This window comes from Palaemon carinicauda, chromosome 23 (assembly GCF_036898095.1).
Source record: "Palaemon carinicauda isolate YSFRI2023 chromosome 23, ASM3689809v2, whole genome shotgun sequence".
Classification (NCBI taxonomy): Eukaryota; Metazoa; Arthropoda; class Malacostraca; order Decapoda; family Palaemonidae; genus Palaemon; species Palaemon carinicauda.
The window spans coordinates 77,927,192-77,949,680 of NC_090747.1; the positions used below are offsets into that span (position 1 = coordinate 77,927,192).

General features: G+C 41.1%; 1 protein-coding gene across 3 annotated transcripts in view; it reads left to right on the plus strand.

Annotated features, from left to right (window-relative positions):
• LOC137617195 (cilia- and flagella-associated protein 298-A) overlaps nt 1-22,489 on the plus strand; it is a 144,101-nt gene that overhangs the window by 100,928 nt on the left and 20,684 nt on the right. For all 3 annotated transcript variants that reach the window (XM_068347089.1, XM_068347091.1, XM_068347090.1), the window contains exon 7: nt 4,484-4,600. In XM_068347089.1, coding sequence (XP_068203190.1) covers nt 4,484-4,600 — 117 coding nt within the window. The remainder of the gene's footprint in view (nt 1-4,483; nt 4,601-22,489) is intronic.

The window sequence follows — 22,489 nt, forward strand, 5'->3', positions numbered from 1 at the left end:
ACCAGTGAAACCCTCACTGAGAGAACCTAGCTTTTCTCGGATATGGTTCCTGTAGATGAGAAAGTGCTGTTCTCCCTCCTTCTGATATTCCCTTGAGGACTCTGTCATTTGGAGAGGAGCCTTAAGCTGCTTAGCCTCCTATGGACTTTTATTTAAGCATAACATGCTTCCAGGGAGGGTAAATGGTTCCGCTTCAGTCGCTAACCCCGTCTGTTGCCACACCTGCTCCCATAGACCTTGGGCTTTGTTGCAAGACATGCAGTCTAAGCTTAGTCCTTGTTAGAGGATTTTTTTACGGAGAAGACCCTTCTTGCCAACGACCTTCCTACCGGTTGGTTGTACGCCCTGTTGACGCTGAGGTATCCTACTCACGTCCGCCAGTTGAGATGGTTCCTCCACCGGTGCGACCCAGTGTGGGTTGCCAGTCGCACGTTGATGTTATGCTACTCTCGGAGGTGGTTGTGGACGTTCAGTGTGTCACTAGGAAGACGTTCAACAACCAGCAGAGGTGACTTGTTGTGACGCAGTGCGGCAACCTCAGCAACCCGATAAGGGGTTGTCTGTACTACCCAGACAGTCTAGACAGTTTTGGGTTGTCGCTGTACTTCCTCGCTTCCCCATGGTTGACAGTTCACAGACTGTGCAGCAGTACCATGATCTTGTGTCCGGCTCCGTCACGCATCCACCAGTGCGACCGGATTCAGCGAGTCAGACGTTGCCCACTCCGTTGCCGTTTCCTCATCAGTTTCGGATGAGGAACCCTCTGATGAGGACATGGCTGAACAAGACGATCAATCCCCAGCCCTGCTATCCATCCAGAAGATGCTGAAGAAGGAATACGGCCCTGTCAGGCTGTGGATGTGTCAGGTTAGGACACTGTCATCCGTGGTGCATTTGGTGTCACTTGGAAGACTACACCTCCGTCCTCTTCGGTTTCATCTAGCTCTTCACTGGAAAAGGACAAGACGCTAGAAGCGGTCTCGATCCCGGTTTCCGGAAGATAAGTCTGGTCTAACCTGAGGAAAGGACTTTATCAACCTTTTATAGGGTCTTCCCCTGACTGTTCAGACTCCCAACCACGTTCTCTTCTCAGACGCATCGGACGTAGGCTGGGGTGCGACCTTAGGCGGTAGGGAATGCTCGGGATTATGGAACTCGCGTCAAAGGACAATGCATTTTAACTGCAAGAAGCTTCTGGCAGTAAGTCTGACCTGGAAAAGCTTCAGGTCTCTCCTTCAAGACAAGGTAATGGAGGTCAACACGGACAACTCCCTGCTTTGATGTTCATCTCCTAGCAAGGAGGGACCTACTCTCTGACATGGTGCGAGTTCGCTAGTGACCTCCTCTCCTGTTCAACAGGTCTAGACTTTTCACTAGTAACAAATTTCTTCCAAGGCAACTTGAATGTCTTAGCAGTTTGTCTCAGTAGGAAGGGACAATAATTCCAACATATTGGACCCTCCACAGAGATGTATGCAAGAGACTTTGGGTCACCTGGGGCCATCCAACCATAGATCTCTTCGCAACCTCGATGTCCAAGAGGCTCTCAACAGACCCAGCAGTGGTTCTTTTAGATGCCTTTCTACTAGATTAGTCTCATCTAGATCTATATGCATTCCCTCCGTTCTAGTTTGTCAACAAGGTACTGCAGAAGTTCGCCTCTCACGTTGGGACAAAGTTGACACTAGTTGCTTCCCTCTGGCCCGCGAGAGAATAACTTACCGAGGTACTTCGATGGCTAGTAGACGTTCCCAGAACTCTTCCCCTAAGGGTGGACCTGCTACGTCTGCCACGCGTAAGAAGGTACTCCAAGGCCTCCACGCTCTTCGTCTCACTGCCTTCAGAGTATCGAAAGACTCTCGAGAACTAGAGGTTTTTCGAAGGAGGCAACCAGAGCGATTGTTAGAGCAAGGAGAACATCCACCCTTAGAGTCTACCAATCGAAGTGGGGAATCATCCTAAACTGGTGCAAGTCAGTATCCGTATCCTCGACCAGTACCTCTGTAACTCAAATAGCTGACTTCCTCTTATATCTGAGAAAAGAGCGATCTCTTTCAGCTCCCACTTTCAAGGGTTACAGAAGCATGTTGGCATCAGTCTTCCGTCACAGAGGCTTAGATCTTTTTAACAATAAAGATCTACAGGACCTCCTTAAGTCTTTTGAGACCACGAAGGAGCGTCGTTTGGTTACACCTGGTTGGAATTTAGACGTGGTTCTAAGATTCCTTATGTTAGACAGGTTCGAACCACTTCAATCAGCCTCCCTGAAAGATCTCACCTTTAAGACTCTTTTCCTGATATGCTTTACCAGCTAAAAGAGTCAGTGAGATTCATGCCTTCAGCAAGAACATCGGATTTTCATCCGAAACGGCTACATGTTCTACATCTTGGTTTTCTAGCCAAACACGAGCTGCCTTCTCGGCCTTGACCAATATCGTTCGTTATTCCAAACTTATCGATATGGTTGGAAATGAACTAGAAAGAGTATTATGTCCTGTAGAGCTCTTAAGTTCTATTTTAAAAACCTTTATGAGCCCCGTCTGAAGCTTTATGGTGTTCAGTTAAGAATTCATCTTTGCCTATGTCAGAGAATTCTTTATCCTATTATTTTCAGACTGTTAATACGAGAAGCTCATTCCCTTCTGAATGAGGAAGACCAAGCTTGGCTGAAGGTAAGGACACACGAAGTTAGAGCTATCACAACTTCCGTGACCTTTTAATAAAATAGATCTCTGCAAAATATTTTCGACGCAACCTTTTGGAAAAGCTAATCAGTGTTCGCGTCTTTTATCTTAAGAATGTCCAGTCTTTTTACGAGAACTGCTACACTCTGGGACCATTCGTAGCAACGAGTGCAGTAGTGGTGGGGGCTCCACCACTACAATTCCCTAATTCCAGAACCTTTTTAATCTTTCTCTTGAAATATTTCTGGGTTGTCCGGAAGGCTAAGAAGCCTTCCGCATCCTGGTTGATTTGGCGGGTGGTCAAATTCTTTCTTGAGAAGCGCCTAGATTAGAGGTTGTGATGAGGTCCTTTAGTATGGGTTGCAGCCCTTAATACTTCAGCACCTAGGAGTCGCTCAGCATCCTAAGAGGATCGCTAGGCTCAGTAAGGAAGACGTACTTAAAAAGGCAGAGTAATGGTTCAAGTCGACTTCCTTACCAGGTACTTATTTATTTTATGTTTGTTATTTTGAATAACGGCTAAAATAAGATACGGGATACTTAGCTTCTTTGTTAACATGTATGCTGGTCTCCACCCACCACCCTGGGTGTGAATCAGCTACATGATCATCGGGTAAGATTAATATTGAAAAATGTTATTTTCATTAGTAAAATAAATTTTTGAATATACTTACCCGATGATCATGAATTTAAGGACCCGCCCTTCCTCCCCATAGAGAACCAGTGGACCGAGGAGAAAATTGAGTTCTTGTTGACAAGAAGTACTTGAGTACCTACTCACAGATGGCGCTGTTGTGTACACCCCCACCTGTATAGCGATCGCTGGCGTATCCCGACCGTAGATTTCTGTCGGGCAACAGAGTTGACAGCTACATGATCATCGGGTAAGTATATTCAAAAATTTATTTTACTAATGAAAATAACATTTTTGTTTGGAGAAGAGTGGCTCGGAATGGCTTTCAAGACTTTCAAGCTCAGTTGCCCTGATGTAGCAAAACAATTCTCAGGCCATGGACCTCAATCAATGCCTTTTCCATGTTGGTCTCATTAGTTTCTCCCCCAGTTTCCATGAGCCTTCATACAGATGCATCACAATGGCATTGGGGTGGTCTTTTAGAGGAGACCTATATATTTGGGAAATGGTCTCCGCTTTTGGAATTGATGGAAGTCTAACTGACATTAAGAGACTCAGCCCAAGGAGGAACTCTCACATAAAGATTTTCAGAGACAGCCAGGCAGCTGTCTATTGCCTCAGAAGGGGGGGATCTTGTTCGAGAATTCTCAGGCAGTAACTCTACTCAGTATGAGTTTCCTTCAGCAGAGGGGGGGGGGGGGCAAGATCCATGACCTTTTGAAAGGAAGAAAACTAGAAATTTATGAATTTTTGGGGGTAACATTTATATTAAATCAGCTTCATGGACAAAGCAATATGAATAACAGAAGAGGCCCATAGAAATTATTATTTTTTTTTTTTGTAACAAAAATTATATTAAGATAAAACTCTATTCTAGTGTTTTTGGGTTTGAGCTTTACAGAACTTTACTAATCTCCTAGCTTCAGTTTTCATTAGCCCAAACCTCTGCCCCTCTACACCCATTTATATACCTTTTTGTCACACAACTTGTGTCATGGAGACCCCCATGTACACTCTTGGCAGTTTGAATTAGCTGACTAATAACTGGAGATTCAGTTGGAGTTCTGATATTGCCAAATTAGTCTAGAATAGTATAAATACTAAGTATATAGAAAATATAATTTTTTTCTGGAGTGATTCTACCTAACTTCATAAATAATTTCAGGTGATTATGAAAGTTCAACATCGAGGCCATGGAGCACCAGGCAGAGAGCCCCGTTTAACTGAAGAACAACAGAAAGAGTTGATGGTCAGAGAATTTAAAAGACGTGAAGAATTGAAGGTATGAGTATGAATATTTGTAAAATTCTGACTCATTTAGCAAGCCAGCTAACATTTCCTTTATTACAACAATTTGTGGTATTTTGATACTGTAATTGAAATTGTCTTTACTTTATAAAACTGTAGGATTTACAGTACAATATATGTCCCATGAATAAATGATAAAGGAGTGTGTTGATAATGATTATGTAGGATTTTAAATGCCATGTGCATAGAGTTGCACTGCAGTATATAATGTACAGACAAATTCAATAGTTAGTCAGCCAACACTAGGAGGAGGAGGAGGAGGAGGAGGAGGCTTTTTAATTTATGCTTTATGGACACTTGGTCTTATTTTTATTTTACTCTTACATTTGACAAGACACACGTGTAAGGATAACTACTCTACTTTTTATTTAAAATGGCATGAAAATAGCATAAAGATTATATGAACATTACATATGAGGTGCATTTGCACCACTTGACTAATTTCTTGTTAGTTTTGTTAGTACTTCTCCACATAAAATATGCATGAAGAGGGAAAGCTTTACTCGTAAACCGATTTGAATTTTCATGTTCATATGTTAATTGGTCGTATTCTGAGTTACTGAAAACCTGAGGTGTCAACTGTACTGTACATGATTACAAAATTTATGGCTCTGAAGAGAGACTTGAGATAAAGGACACTGTCCCATTTTGACCAGCAAGATTTTAAAAAGAATAATAGATGTGACAATAAGATCTCGCCACCTTCATCTATCATCATAATGTGTTAGTTTTGAATGGTTGTATAGCATGAAAAATAGCAAAACAGTAGCAGGGAAAGAAAATAATAGCCAGCAAACATATCAATAACTATATTTAAGAATAATGGTAATTATTTACAATATTTTACAAGACTCATAACATACTCACAGTTCACCTGTCGATAACAATTTGCACAAACTTGTAACAATAATAGGAGCTGGAGATTTGTAAGTCTCTATGGTGTGAAACTCAGATGATGACAGGTAATGATGATTTCCTGAAGGTTAGCGACAAATTTTTCAGAACGCAGTTTCAAATTTAAAAGATGATAATCAGGAACACAACTTCTGATCATATAAGATTTTCTGAGGTATTTCTGTTTTCTTCGAAAACTATCAGCATTGTAAATGGAGTATGAATGCTACATCACAGCAGGTGTCACTTAATATATGTCTCCACAATAGCAGACTTAAGTACGTCTCTCTCTCTAATGAATCACTCATTCTCTCTTATAACTCCTAGACCCATTTTCTATAAAGCACTCAAAAGTTTGGGAAAATTCTTGAGGGATTCTAGATTGTCAAGGGAGGACTATATTTCACAATAAGAACGTTTGGCAGCTTAATCATATTTTTGAGAATCTACTAGTAACTCTTGTTCTAGAATAAAATCACTTCTTTGAGTTACAAGTCATTACAATGTTTTAATCTTGTTATTGATATTTAATATTTAAAAATAAATCTTTCTCATAGGTGCTATAACATCATATTGATAAATTTCATATACATATAACACTATATTTACCAGGCTAATTATACAGTACAGTGGTCTGTATAATTTTAGTTTTGAATATCTGTGCAACAAATACTGTACTGTATATCCTCCTGGCCACTTGTAGTATGTATTTTATTTAATTTCGTACAGCATGTACCTTGTGTACTTTAAATTCACTAATATCACTCTGTTGTAAACTGTACCCATGCTGTAGTAGCAAATTCACTAAAATTATGTAGTTCTACCATTCAGTTGTCAGCAGAGCAGTGAATATTACTTTCATGAGAACATCTATTTCATAATAGAAAATGAAATAGTGTTCTTTGTTGATAAAAATCACAATATTAATGCAAGTCATTTAAGATTTTAAAGATTCAAAGGTTGCTCAAGAGTTTCAGAGGCAAAGAATAGTGTAATGTGTTAGAGACCATACTAATAACTGATAATTAGTAACCAAGCTCATTTCTACCTATACCAACACCAGGCAATGGCTCCTGATGCCCTCCCCCCAAGCCCGCATCCCTAGCTCACAGTGATACTTAGATAGTATTTCCAAATGGAATCATTGAGCCGTGGATGTAACTTGAACTTGGATCCCACTAATTGCCAATTGCCGACATTCCTATTAAGCTGTCAGCGCAATGCATGGTGAATTAGTGCCCACAGCTGGTACAGCTTATTGAATTTTGGTTTTGTTTTCAAGTTCACAGTTAATTGAAATAGTAAAATTTCTTTCAATTTTCCTGATTTTAATATTCATGAGTCATTTGAACATATTATGACAAAACTTATATGACAGAATTTCAAAGTAAAAGTCATTTATGGAGAATGAAAACACCAGTTAAGGAGTTTTGGCAAAGGAAAATCTTATTTTTGGAAGGTGCTGTGTGGTTCTTAAGGACTTTCCTGTGAAAGGCTATAACAGAGAATACAATATGACTTGATTACCAAAGAAATGTTGCTTCCCCTGCCTAGGACAAGTGTATCAATGTGTAAAGCATGGACTCAGTGTATATAAGAGACCCGCAAGTTCAGGATCATTGAAACTTCCCACAGCTTTTCAGTAGCTGGGAATCATCTGCTGTGAGGGACGTCATGCACTGCATCCTAGAAATGAACCATTTTCTCGGTCATTGCTAGCATCCCTACACTACAGCAAACCCACAACCACCATTCCCAATCAATACTATTTGAATAATGCTCCACTCTCCTGTACGAGTTTGGGGAGGAGTTTTATAAACCACACAGAACCTCCTAAAAAATAAGTCTCATAAGTAGACTCGTACTCATTCCAGGACAACCGTCTCCAACCAAGCAAATCCTATAACACATGCACAAGTTCCCAACAGTAAGAAAAAAATGAACAAGTCTGACTCTTACCTCACAAGTGTGACTGAAGAATACTGACTGCCTGACATTCCATTAATCTGCTTCTGAAGGGCCTGGTTGATTTGGTCCTTCACTCCAGTCTACCCCTGCAGGGATCACAAGTGTGCCAAGTACTATGCATGAATGTTGTACGGCTTCGATTTGATTTGGGTAGTGTTTAATAAAAATCTTATGCCCAAGTGCATCTGTAAAACTCTGGTTGTCCTGATATTGCATATCAGCAAAAAACACAATGAAGAGGTAATTTTTCTCACATGTGTTCTAGGTTTGGAGACAGGATCAGCTTTTTTTTTAATTAAGGAGGTCATCAAAATACGGATAGCCCTGTTGAAAGGGACTTGTTGGTCAGGGTATTTTGAAACAAAGTACCTAAAGAAGATATGTATCTATTAAGTAAAATATTGAGGCTGACACAAGACAGAGGTTGCGATCCCTTGACTCTATTGCCGAGATATGAAGTAGATCCCGTCCTTGAAGAGGTTTTTCATTTTTGTCTATAAAAAGACCTGTAATCAGAATTAGAAAATGGCTTCGGATTATTATAATGAGTTCCTGGACCCTCCAAAAAGCCACCAGCTCACTGACTTTTGCTTTTGAAGCTAAAGCAATTAAAAGTGTAGCTTTTTGTGAAGTTTCTTTAATGGGGTTGGTCTAGTTATCAGACTTAGCCATAAATTTGGGAATCCTATCCAAAAACCCAGAAACCACAAGAGTGTATGGGGATGGTCTCTGCAAAGCAAAGGCCTGGATGATCTCATGGAACATGTCCAAGTCAAGATCCACATCAAAGGCACACTTGAGAGGTTTTGTTAAAACTGATTTATATGAAAGTATAATTGATGGCTAGACCCTCCTCTCCTCAAAGAGGTGGACTAGAAGCCTAAAAGTCTGGGGGTTATCAGACAGGGTGACTCCACACAGATTGGTATTCTCTTGTAGATGAAGACCTCTTGCAACTCAACAAGTAAGTCAAGTTGTGGGCCGAGAAATCTTTCTTAAAAATGCGGAACAAAAAATCCAAACGTAAGAGATCTGGGTCTGAAAGGAGGAAGCAAATGTAGTCCACCTTTTTACCTTCTAATGCAGCTGTGCAGACTGAACCAGGTGTATTCTTGGTCTTAGACTCTGAAGCATTGAATAGCATGAGCTGTTTGGCCTAAGTGGTGCTATTAGCACAGCTGACCATGAAAAATCCTGAAGGATACTGAAAACCTTTGAAATCAAACTTCGGGGAGATAGATAGATCGATGACTATCTATTCCAATCTAGATTCAGAGTATCTCTTGCCACTGCTTGAGAGTCCACATTTGGAGCTACATATATTGTAAGTTTGTGGTTCTCATTTGTAGCAAACAGGTCTATTTGGAGATCTGGAACTAGATCCAAAGCTTCCTGAAAAGAACTTTGGTCCAGAATTCATTCTGTGTGCAGGACTGTTTGCCTAGATACAGCACCTGCCACTATGTTGAGTGAACCAGACAGATGGAATGGTGAGAGGGACACATTTCTTGCCTGAATTAACTTCATAATGAGAAGGGTCACTGCCTTGAGAATTCTTGAGCTGGATCCCTATTTCCTGAGGACACAGATGGCTACCTGGTTGTCTTTGAATAGCTTTATATGGGAGTTCCTTCTTGAAATAATTCTCTTCAATATCAGGAAGACTGCCATCAGTCTCACAACACAAGGTCCTAGTTATCAAAGATATCAAAGATATTCACTTCTGTATGACAGGCTATGGCCCATCCTAGACCCAGTATCATATAACCTCATGGTTTACTAAGACAAAAGTTAGGAGAACAAATACTAAAGTGAGCCTACCCAGTCTCGAAATGGGAAGAAATTCAAATAATGATATATGATGATATCATACGTATCTTCTCTCCTTCCAATACCCATATCAGTTGAATACAGAAGGATAATTACCTGTAAGAAGGGCTGGCTGACCAGCCAGCCCTCTCATCTCATGGTCATATACCCAATTGGAGGAGGGCATGAACAACTCCCTGAATTATTTAGTATTCCAATACATTTATGTATGTGAGATACATTCTGATTATTAGTTGTTCTGTTACTCTATACAAACCCTCGCTCTTTATAGGGATACTGTACAGTATTACTTTCGGCGAAGCTGGAAGACGAGCCATATGACTTTTAGCGAGGGATAATCACCCAACCCGCTAGTTAGCGGGAGGGGTGGGGGTAAGCGGGCTACCCAGCTCACTCACAAATCTGAGCTGAGCACCTACTTAACTTTTGGCCAGGTGAAAGAGACATCTCTCTCTCCACCCAAATCTTAACCAGCCATTTGACTTCTTTTTCTTATATTCTTATGCTGTATAGACTCATGTTTTTATATATGAAAACATTCATGTAATATTTTTACAGTGTATATATTTAAGCTTTCTTCCCATTACAGTGAATGTTGCTGTTTGTGAGAAAGCGTAGTGCGACATTTTTTTTTTTTTTTTTTAAATGTGTTGATCAGGCTAAATAGAAGGGCCATGGATGCCTGGTGGTTTATCGAGTTGTCTTTTCCTTATATGTTTCTTTTTCTTTTCAAAACTATCCTTACTGTCCTCCCTTCAGGTGAAGTGGCGATCCTGGTGGGTATTTAGCATTGCGTAGTGTAGCAGCACCTCCATGTTGACCAGTTTTTCCAACTTATTTTTTATAGTCTATGGGTTTGATCAATCACTTTATTTATACTGTATTTCTGTACATGTATTTTTATCATTCTTCTTAATTCAGTTTTTAAGTATGATGTATCTTTTTTATTACTATTAATTCTTATGCGGTCTGGAGACATTGAGCAAATTCCGTGACCAGCACATCCTAGATTTCGTCAATATCTTCTACTGTATTACATTATTCGTGGTCTTCGTGCAAATATTCAAGACGTTACAGTTGTGTCCAGACAGTGTGATATTCTTTTGTGCTCAGTAACTGTTTTTAAGAAGCCAATAATTTTGAAACGGGATACCATTTTTAGGGCCAAAGGAATGGTGGTGTATATTAGGACTACAGTAAATACCCTGATTCTTATAAGTCCTGCTATGAATGTGGATGTCATGGATGATTCTATCTTCGATTGTCTTCTTACCATTATGCCTAAGATACAAGAAGATGATAGAAAGGCTTCTTTTGTGTTTTTGGTGATTTCAATGCTCACCATAGGAAGTGGTTAAATTCTGTTTCTCCTACCAATTGCCATACCCTAAGAGCTTTAGACTTTGCCTCTGAATCAGGCTGTGAGCAAATCATAAATGAAGCTACTCACAGGTTTGGTAAGTGTTTGGACCTTGGATATACTGACTCCCCTGGTGTTACAACAAGTAAGGTTGGTTTTCCATTTGGGACATCTAATCATGCCTTGATTTCATTAGTAGGGAAGACTGAGCAGCCTGTCCCTGATGTATCATACTCGTGTAAGATTTATATGAAATCTCAAGCAGACTGGAATGGGATTTTAGGTGATCTTTTGGTATTGAATTGGTTACTGTATAGTAGTGTTGATCCTGTTGGCCCTTTGAATGAGAATCTAGTCAACATAATTGACAGGCATATCCCTTCTCGTGTGCTAAGGTACCGCATGAAGGACAAACCATGGTTCAACGATGATTGTAGAAGTGCTTATTTGGAGAAACAGGAAGCCTATCATCTTTGGAAGGGTAACAGATCAGATTTGACTTGGAATAACTATACTCAGCTTAGAGCTTTTGCTTAGAGAGTTTATAGTTTATGCTCCAATGGAAAAGGAATACAATTTAACCATGAAAGAAACCCTTTCTGGTACAACCCAGGAACCTCTGCTTTACTTAAACCAGATGTCCATGTCAATCAACTGTCCAAAGGAAAAGGCAACCCTTTTGGCTGACGTGTTTGACAGTATGTAAAGTAATGAGAAACTCGAACTTCCTCATTCCTGTTTTCCTGAGGCTAAACTAATTAGTTTAGCTTTTTGATCTCATGAAATTAAAATTCTCTTGATGGATCTTGATGCTTATGGAGGTGCAGACCTAAATGGTATTTTTCCTTTTTTTTTCTTTTCTTTTTTTTTATAAAAACTGCAGATTTCTTAGCTCCAAAGTTATCTGTTATTTGTGCAAGTTAGCAAGAAGAGAAGCTTTTAGCACCTGTTTTAGAGTTGGTAATGTTACTCCACTATGTAAATGTGTTTGTGGTAGTTCAAGTCCAACAGATTACTGGCCAATTTCCATAACTCCCATATTATCTAAGTTTTTGAACATCTTTTGGAAAAACGTCTTAATAGGTTTGCTGAAGGTAATTATCTGTTCCCTAGTTTGCAATTTGGCTTTCGTAAAGGCCTTGGAGCATGTGATGCCCTTCTTGCAATCCCCAATGCTCTACAGAAATCCCTTGATTGTGGTTAGGAAGTTTGTATGATTGGCCTTGATTTTAGTGCTGCCTTTGACCATGTTAATCATGAGGCCCCTGTTTTCAAACTCTAACAGTTGGGAGTGGATGGATCATTTGTTAGTTCCTTTGGTCGCTGTAACCTCACCATTCTTGTGAGGTAAGGATGGGGGTTTGGGGGACCCAATAGGTTTATCTGCTGAGTCATCAGCAGCCACTGCCTGACACTCCATGGTCCTAGCTTGGATGGAGAGGGGTTTTGGGCACTGATTATATCTATATATGGTCAGTCTTTAGGGCATTGTCCTACTTGATAGGGCAATGTCACTGTCCCTTGCCTCTGCCATTTATGAGCGGCCTACAAAACAATACATAAGGTTTAGAAGTTTCCAAATCTATTTTGTCGTGTCTCATTTTATTGAGCTATGAATTCTCAGACTATGATGATGTCATCCAAGCTTGTTGGTGATCTTGGTGTATATGACACAGGATTATGTGATTGAGTTGCATCTGTGTCATAGAAGATTTCATGTATGTCTTCCTTCTTCGTAAAGCAGAAAAGATACGCTCTGCTGAGCATGAGCTGGCTGGTGAGATATGGCTATTCTCAGCAACTTTTCTACAAGTGGAAAAATTTGCTTCACTTTGGTGTCATATCACAGAATAGTTTCTGGCACTTAGCAATGGATTTTGGTCAGTACTGTGATCTGAAAAATCCAAGTTGTAGTTTTAAACTTTTACTCAGCCAGTACTGGCTATCTTTTGACTGTGTGTGTCAACAGCATCACGGGGCAGCTAGTCACACAGTTTTTGTACTTTAATAAATCTGTTGATATGGAGTATCATCCAGATTTAGCGAAGCACTATCGGTGACTTAAAAGAAATTCGCTTTAATATTTTTCTTCTCATGTAGGTACCTGTACATGCTTAGTTATAGGTGTAGGATCATACTTTTTCGAAACTTCTCGTCCCGATGGAAAAGTTAATTATTCTAATGGCAGCTTCATTAGTCCAAACAGATTGTAGTTGTTCTTTGGCACTGTCAACTGCCTCAAGCATGCTGGGTAGTGTTACACATGATCCCTGCAGTGTTGCACTCAAACTCTGAAGAATATCTAACACAGGAAAATTTATTAGTAAACCAAGTACTGTACTGTGAGTGGTGAGTTTAAAGCTGTGTTAAGGCCATTGGTGCGGGAGGCACTTTTTGTATCAAACTCTTTGGCAGCCTTCTGCAGAGTGCGAAGAATCCTCTCAGTTTTCAGCACAGATTTAACAGCTGGTGATCTAATGAGAAAGCGGGTTGGCCAGATAGATTCAAGTGCACAAGAGGAATTTGCTTCATAATCAAATTCAGATGGATCATTTAAGTGCATTCTCTTGAACTATCCAGAGTCCTAGGACAGATTTCCCAGCATTGTACATTACCCAATGCATTTCTTACTGTCTTTGATGCTTGCACTGCCTTGGATGTAACCAGATGAGTGGCATGTGAACCACAATGTACATACAATGCAAGTAGCTGTGACTGTTTGACTTCTGCCTGAGAGCCTCTATAGTGACAATTCATGTTACTGGTATCATCATAAGTTTGGGAACATAAGCTGGATGATGACAAATTCAACCTGATGAAAACAAAAAAATGTTTTGCTAAAAGAATTACAAGTGGTTGATTGCATCTCATACAAGTCTAGGAACATCTCCACTAAAAATTCTTTATTAATATATCAAGTAGAAATGCACTGCTGTTTAATCCCTTGAATATATTGAGTTCAATCTATTATGCAAAATTCTTGGTAATCATTGTTCACTTCCTTACATATATTACGAAGAATAATTTTACCTATAATTCTAAGTATTTCAATTTGAATCTTAGGACTCATGTAGCTGATCTTCCGCTTCAACCACTTATCAGAATCTGTATCATATGTAGTGTGTAGTTAGCAGAGCTTGAAAATTTCCATAATCCTCATTATGTCCTCTTAATGCTACCCCTTATTTTGCCAGGAATTTCAATGATGTGATCAACTTCAACAATGCTTGTCTTGAATGAGCTTGCTCTGTAGTTATACTGTATGTAAATTCAATTGCGCATTAACAGGTTGGTTCTATTTTTGGTATGTCAAGTTGGTGACTGATAGTTTGTGAGGGTTTTTTATTTTTCATGAATTTGAAATCTTTCAATTACTTCTAATTTATTAATCCAGTTTGGATTAATTCTCATCAGCTTTCTTAGAAAGATGCCTTAATTTCATATCAGTAGCTTGAATACAATGTATGCACATAACAGATTCAGATTTAACATCATAATCCAGTCATGGATAAACTGGAACCATTTTTGTAGACATGACAGCCTCCTCTTGTTCATAATTAGCAAAGGAATTGTATGTGCCTCCGGATGAAATGACTCATCAGGAGTTGTATCATTGTTTATATGGATATTGGGTATGTGCACAGAGATGGATATTCATAGGAAAAGAAATACAATACTGTATAAATCTTTATTTTACATATCACATACTTCTTGCACAAATCCTGCTCCCCCAAACCCCCAATGAAAATCTCTGATGGCCCGTAGGGAGCACACACCCCTATTAAGAACCACCAACCTAATGAATCAACTGTTACTAGGTGGGTAACTTAGGACTCGCATTTATAAGTAAATGTAAACAATGAAATGTCCGTCATTTGAGGAAAAAATTATGTACAGGACTAAATTACTCTTTAATCTTCATAATAAATTGATATTTAGATAAATAATAAATATTTAAAATACTTCATAATATACCTATATGTTCTTGTAAACTTATGTATCCGAAGTTCAAAGAAAACTTCAGGTCACTGTCTTCAAGTGATAACAATTCAATTTTCTTTACTCTATGTCTTCTTAAGAGCCTGTTATTTAACCATATTATTTTTAGTTTTTCAATATTAATCTTACCCGATGATCATGTAGCTGTCAACTCTGTTGCCCGACAGAAATCTAAGGTCGGGATACGCCAGCGATCGCTATACAGGTGGGGGTGTACACAACAGCGCCATCTGTGAGCAGGTACTCAAGTACTTCTTGTCAACAAGAACTCAATTTTTCCTCTGTCGTGCCACAGGCAAGACCTACTAAATACGCCGTCCCTAACTGGATTTGTTTTCACAACGTTTTGGTGAAGTACACTATTCCAGTTTTGAGCTTTCGCTATGCAGGGGTTTTCTCTTCATTTCAAAACTTGAACTCGTTTTGGATAGATTTAATTATGGTGACGAAGAGAGTATGGACTCTCTTTCACTTTTAAATGGCTGACCCTTCCCTTAGACGGAAGTGTTGGTGACGAAGAGAGTATGAACTCTCACTTTTAAATGACCGACCCTTCCCTTAGACGGAAGTGTGTTTAGGTTTTTGGTAATTTTGCTATTTATTTTATATCTCTCCGCCATTTATAGGCCTCTTCGATTAACTTTCCATTTATTATAAACTTATAAAAAATGCGACCTTTCCTAATAGTAGGCGGTCCTTACTTGGAACCGAAGTTAATTAACATTGAGCCCGTCATATCGTATTTCCTTTTAAGAATTTATACTTTTTTAATTTTAATGTTTTTGAAAGAATTTCTTTGATAGTCTCGTACTGTTTTCAAAGATGAACTAACGTTTAGTTTAGTCTCCGCAGTTGTTGACGTTCAGAACGTTCAACTTGCGCTCTATCGTTACGATAGAGAGAGAGTATTTCACGGTTTCACGTTGCAGTAAGAGTAAACCGATTCTAGCGTTTCGTTCATTCTTTCTTAGCTTAAATGGTTTTAATTCTAATAAAGGAACTTTTTATTTGGGAAGCCTTTCAGTTTTTTTTTTTCCTTTAACAAATAATATGTTTTAACGATATATAATTGGGCTCATCTCTCAGGTTCTAAGTCAAGAGAGAGAGAGAGAGATAGAGACGGAGGGAGAGAGAGGAGAATAAACGTTTCGTTCAAGCGGGTAACGTTGTTCTCGTTTTTTTTACTCTTCTCCCTAGTCGCTATAGGGGAAGAAGGTAAAACGTTTCTAGAGTTTTATTCTTGTTCCCAGGCTTTATGCGGTGAGAGATTTTAAACGTAGTTTATTTGATCTAGTGTTTAGTCTCTTTTCCAGCCACTGAATTCTTTATCTTTCATTATGTTTTTCTGTTGCATTGTAAAACTGTTTTCGCAATTACCACCTTTTAATGAAGGATAGGATTGCGTGTTTCAGGTACAAATCACTTAAAGTTTCGAGTTCAGTGAAATAAGTGCAAACAGAAAATCAAAAGTGATAAAGTGATATGCGCAAAGTGTTACAGTGTTGCGTTCGAGGGTTCGTCTGTTCGTGCCAGTTGTTCACCTAGCCCGATACCTCTTACAAGCTCCCATGCCCAGGGGAGAAGTAATGTCGAAGGACTTATGGGTTCCACAGGCCTTGATCGACGAACAGACGTTTCCCTCCGTGGTTTCGGGTGTATCTACACACGTTGCCGACGTGATCACCCCACCCACACAAAGACGAGAGAGCCCATTTATTCCTCGTCTGCGGAAGAGGTTTCTCGCTTGCAGCTTTTAAGCGCAGGTCGGTCCCTTCCGCGCAAGTCCAACGGCCTAGGTGTAGCCACTGGGTCAGTTCGGACTCGCTGCAGTCTTCGACGACTGCACACCCAGGGTTGCCAGATTTTCTATATGAGAAAAGTCCAACTTTCAAACAACGGAAGCTTTAAAAGGCCAACCTATATGTAGAAAAAGGCCAAATACTGTATATAGTACTTAATATCCGCATATTTTTCATGATATTACTGAAGGCCATTTTAAAAAAAAAAAAAAGGTCAAATTCGAGGTTTTTTGGCCTGAAAAAAGGCCAACCTGGCAACCCTGTGCACACCTTCCGAGAGAGGCAAGGTGGTACCGCAACAGGCAGTAACTCCGTCTGTTGCAGCACCAGCTGTTTTAGACCCTCAGTCACAACGGACAGTAGCTCCGTTTGTTGCCGTCTTTTATAGACCCTAGTGGTCCATACTGCAGATATGCAGGCTCAGCTTGCTTCCTTCATGCAGGAGTATCGTGCTGAGAAGGTTGACACTGCACCTGTTAACCTACAACCTGCCACGGTTGTGCGTTCAGCAGATACTGCGGCTGCCTGCTCCCACACTCCACCTGTGAGAGCTCCACCACCGATGCGCAGTCGACCCTGCCAGACGCATGTTCATGCTGCACCCTCCGTTGACATGCGTGAGCTACCGCATCAGCAGTGGGAAGGTGCTGTCAAGCTGCCGTGTTTTGCCACAATGCGGCATGCTCCGCAACCCACGGCAGTCCCTCCCACGCACCAGCACTCCGCTTTTGTTGTTGCCAGCTCCCACACTCCGACTGCGGAGAAGGTTGACGATCCACCCGTTGGCCTACAGCCTGCCACGGTTGTGCGCCCGGCATGGCTGCCTGCTCCCACACTTTTGTTGTGAGAGCTCCTCCACCCATGCGCAGTCGACCCTGCCAGACGCATGCTGACTCCCACAGACACACGGAGCTCTCCGTTGCCGTGCGTGAGCTACCACAAGCTGCTGTGTTTTGACACGGTGTGTCAGCCTCAGCAACACACTGTGGTTACCGCCACTCGCCTGCAGCTAATTAGTCAGTCAGGAGTTGAGGCTTCCCCACACAGCTTTGGTTGTTGCCAACTCACAGACTGTCTAACAGTTACATGACATTGCCTTCTGGTGTGCTACTAATACACCAGTGCTGTATGTCCTCACGCACCTGTTGGGGTTGACAGTTCAGTTTTTGACAGTTCACAGACTGTCAAGCAGTTTCATAACGTTGCCTTCTGGTCTGCTGCTTATGCACCAGTGAAACCCTCACTGAGATAATCTAGCTTTTCTCGGACATGGTTCCTGTAGATGAGAAAGTGCTGTTCTCCCTCCTTCTGATATTCCCTTGAGGACTCTGTCATTTGGAGAGGAGCCTTAAGCTGCTTAGCCTCCTATGGACTTTAATTAAAGCATAACATGCTTCCAGGGAGGGTAAATGGTTCCGCTTCAGTCGCTAACCCCGTCTGTTGCCACACCTGCTCCCATAGACCTTAGGCTTTGTTGCAAGACATGCAGTCCAAGCTTAGTCCTTGATAGAGGATTTTTTACGGAGAAGAACCTTCTTGCCAACGACCTTCCTACCGGTTGGTTGTACGCCCTGTTGACGCTGAGGTATCCTACTCACGTCCGCCAGTTGAGATGGTTCCTCCACCGGTGCGACCCAGTGTGGGTTGCCAGTCGCACGTTGACGTTAAGCTACTCTCGGAGGTGGTTGTGGACGTTCAGTGTGTCACTGGGAAGACGTTCAACAACCAGCAGAGGTGACTTGTTGTGACGCAGTGCGGCAACCTCAGCAACCGATAAGGGGTTGTCTGCACTACCCAGACAGTCTAGACAGTTTTGGGTTGTCGCTGTACTTCCTCGCATCCCCATGGTTGACAGTTCACAGACTGTGCAGCAGTACCATGATCTTGTGTCCGGCTCCGTCACGCATCCACCAGTGCGACCGGATTCAGCGAGTCAGACGTTGCCCACTCCGTTGCCGTTTCCTCATCAGTTTCGGATGAGGAACCCTCTGATGAGGACATGGCTGAACAAGACGATCAACCCCCAGCCCTGCTATCCATCCAGAAGATGCTGAAGAAGGAACACGGCCCTGTCAGGCTGTGGATGAGTCTGGTTAGGACACTGTCATCCGTGGTTCAATTGGTGTCACTTGGAAGACTACACCTCCGTCCTCTTCGGTTTCATCTAGCTCTTCACTGGAAAAGGACAAGACGCTAGAAGCGGTCTCGATCCCGGTTTCCGGAAGATTAGTCTGGTCTGACTTGATGAAAGGACTTTATCAACCTTTTATAGGGTCTTTCCCTGACTGTTCAGACTCCCAATCACGTTCTCTTCTCAGACGCATTGGACGTAGGCTGGGGTGCGACCTTAGGCGGTAGGGAATGCTCGGGATTATGGAACTCGAGTCAAAGGACAATGCATTTTGACTGCAAGAAGCTTCTGGCAGTACGTCTGACCTGGAAAAGCTTCAGGTCTCTCCTTCAAGGCAAAGTAGTGGAGGTGAACACGGACAACTCCCTGCTTTGATGTTCATCTCCTAGCAAGGAAGGACCTACTCTCTGACATGGTGCGAGTTCGCAAGTTACCTCCTCTCCTGTTCAACAGGTCTAGACTTTTCACTAGTAACAAGTTTCTTCCAAGGCAACTTGAATGTCTTAGCAGATTGTCTCAGTAGGAAGGGACAATAATTCCGACATATTGGACCCTCCACAAAGATGTATGCAAGAGACTTTGGGTCACCTGGGGCCAGCCAACCATAGATCTCTTCGCAACCTCGATGTCCAAGAGGCTCTCAATACTTTGCTCACCTATCCCGGACCCAGCAGTGGTTCTTTTAGATGCCTTTCTACTAGATTAGTCTCATCTAGATCTATATGCATTCCCTCCGTTCTAGATTGTCAACAAGGTACTGCAGAAGTTCGCCTCTCACGATGGGACAAAGTTGACACTAGTTGCTTCCCTCTGGCCCGCGAGAGAATAACTTACCGAGGTACTTCGATGGCTAGTAGACGTTCCCAGAACTCTTCCCCTAAGGGTGGACCTGCTACGTCTGCCACGCGTAAGAAGGTACTCCAAGGCCTCCACGCTCTTCGTCTCACTGCCTTCAGAGTATCGAAAGACTCTCGAGAACTAGAGATTTTTCGAAGGAGGCAACCAGAGCGATTGTTAGAGCAAGGAGAACATCCACCCTTAGAGTCTACCAATCGAAGTGGGAAATCTTCCGAAACTGGTGCAAGTCAGTATCCGTATCCTCGACCAGTACCTCTGTAACTCAAATAGCTGACTTCCTCTTATATCTGAGGAAAGAGCGATCTCTTTCAGCTCCCACTTTCAAGGGTTACAGAAGCATGTTGGCATCAGTCTTCCGTCACAGAGGCTTAGATCTTTCCAACAATAAAGATCTACAGGACCTCCTTAAGTCTTTTGAGACCACGAAGGAGCGTCGTTTGGTTACTCCTGGTTGGAATTTAGACGTGGTTCTAAGATTCCTTATGTTAGACAGGTTCGAACCACTTCAATCAGCCTCCCTGAAAGATCTCACCTTTAAGACTCTTTTCCTGATATGCTTAACCACAGCTAAAAGAGTCAGTGAGATTCATGCCTTCAGCAAGAACATCGGATTTTCATCCGAAACGGCTACATGTTCTACATCTTGGTTTTCTAGCCAAACACGAGCTGCCTTCTCGGCCTTGACCAATATCGTTCGATATTCCAAACTTATCGTATGGTTGGAAATGAACTAGAAAGAGTATTATGTCCTGTAAGAGCTCTTAAGTTCTATTTTTAAAAACCTTTACGAGGCCCGTCTGAAGCTTTATGGTGTTCAGTTAAGAATTCATCTTTGCCTATGTCAGAGAATTCTTTATCCTTTTATTTTCAGACTGTTAATACGAGAAGCTCATTCCCTTCTGAATGAGGAAGACCAAGCTTGGCTGAAGGTAAGGACACACGAAGTTAGAGCTGTCACAACTTCCGTGACCTTTAAACAAAATAGATCTCTGCAAAATATATTCGACGCAACCTTTTGGAAAAGCTAATCAGTGTTCGCGTCTTTTATCTTAAGAATGTCCAGTCTCTTTACGAGAACTGCTACACTCTGGGACCATTCGTAGCAACGAGTGCAGTAGTGGTGGGGGCTCCACCACTACAATTCCCTAATTCCAGAACCTTTTTAATCTTTCTCTTGAAATATTTTTGGGTTGTCCGGAAGGCTAAGAAACCTTCCGCATCCTGGTTGATTTGGCGGGTGGTCAAATTCTTTCTTGAGAAGCGCCTAGATTAGAGGTTGTGATGAGGTCCTTTAGTATGGGTTGCTGCCCTTCATACTTCAGCACCTAGGAGTCGCTCAGCATCCTAAGAGGATCGCTAGGCTCAGTAAGGAAGACGTACTTAAAAAGGCAGAGTAATGGTTCAAGTCGACTTCCTTACCAGGTACTTATTTATTTTATGTTTGTTATTTTGAATAACTGCTAAAATGAGATACGGGATACTTAGCTTCTAATGTTAACATGTATGCTGGTCTCCACCCACCACCCTGGGTGTGAATCAGCTACATGATCATCGGGTAAGATTAATATTGAAAAATGTTATTTTCCTTAGTAAAATAAATTTTTGAATATACTTACCCGATGATCATGAATTTAAGGACCCTCCCTTCCTCCCCATAGAGAACCAGTGGACCGAGGAGAAAATTGAGTTCTTGTTGACAAGAAGTACTTGAGTACCTGCTCACAGATGGCGCTGTTGTGTACACCCCCACCTGTATAGCGATCGCTGGCGTATCCCGACCGTAGATTTCTGTCGGGCAACAGAGTTGACAGCTACATGATCATCGGGTAAGTATATTCAAAAATTTATTTTACTAAGGAAAATAACATTTTAAGAGTGAGACAAAGTATATTTCGTCCACCCAAACTTAAACTTTGTGGGGGACATATCCCCCTATAAGTTACGCCTATGCTAATGGAACAGAAGAATACTATTGAAGAGGCAGGTTATTGGTACTGCCACATGTCAACTAGGAAAGTGAACACAACTCCAAGAGGGTTGTCTTGCTTTTAAGTGACACAGGTGCCGTTGCTGTTATGCTGCATTACATCAACACATTTGAATCCAATGGGCCATCACATCTTTAGGTACAATGATAATCAAAGGTCACTTAGCCTCTGGGAAAGGTTTCCAGGAAGATCAGTATGATGGATTTATTTTCATTAAACTGGATACAGGGTCTTGAAACCAATCAAATGAAACAAATATCATCTGGCATGGTGATTCAATAGCAGTAATTGTTGTCATGAAGATAATTCATATCCACTCCTTTGTTGCGAAGCTTTAAAGGAATGTTACAGACCCAAATATTGGGCCTCTCTCCAGCAACTTACTCTGAGTATGGTTGTCCTGGTGGTGATGCTCTTTGTTTGTGTTTTAGGGCAGAAGTTAGACCGATGGTAGAGTGGTTGGAATTAACGTATTTGCTATTTTCTTCTACAAGAAGTACATTTTTTTGTAAGGAACTTGAGTAAAATTTTACTGTTGCAGGTTAGATTGTTTCAGATTTATCGTCTTTACAAAATTTAAAGCAAAACCATTACTGATAATACCTCTTGTAGCCTTGAACAAGAATCCCATTTATATAGGACTACTGCATTTTAACACCTCTTTACCTCACAACTCCTACTTTAGAACTTTGACAAGAGATATGCATCAAGAGTAATACTATTTAATCTTTATAAGAATGGTATGAGAAAATTTCATATTGTTACCTTAAACTTAGTTTGAGTTATTACAATTCTTTTTAGATTGAGAAAGATCATCAGTTACATTCTATACCAGTTGCATTCCCTGCACCCAAAGTTTTCCATAAGTAAATTAAGAGTTGAATTTGGATTCCTAGAACATATAGCCATTTGACAAATGAATCCAACATATGAATGAAAACTTATGAGACTGTGCTGAGACAGAAATAAAAGCAACTGGACTCATAAGTCATCAACACTTACAGATTTTTTTTTAATTATATTTGAAGTACATTCT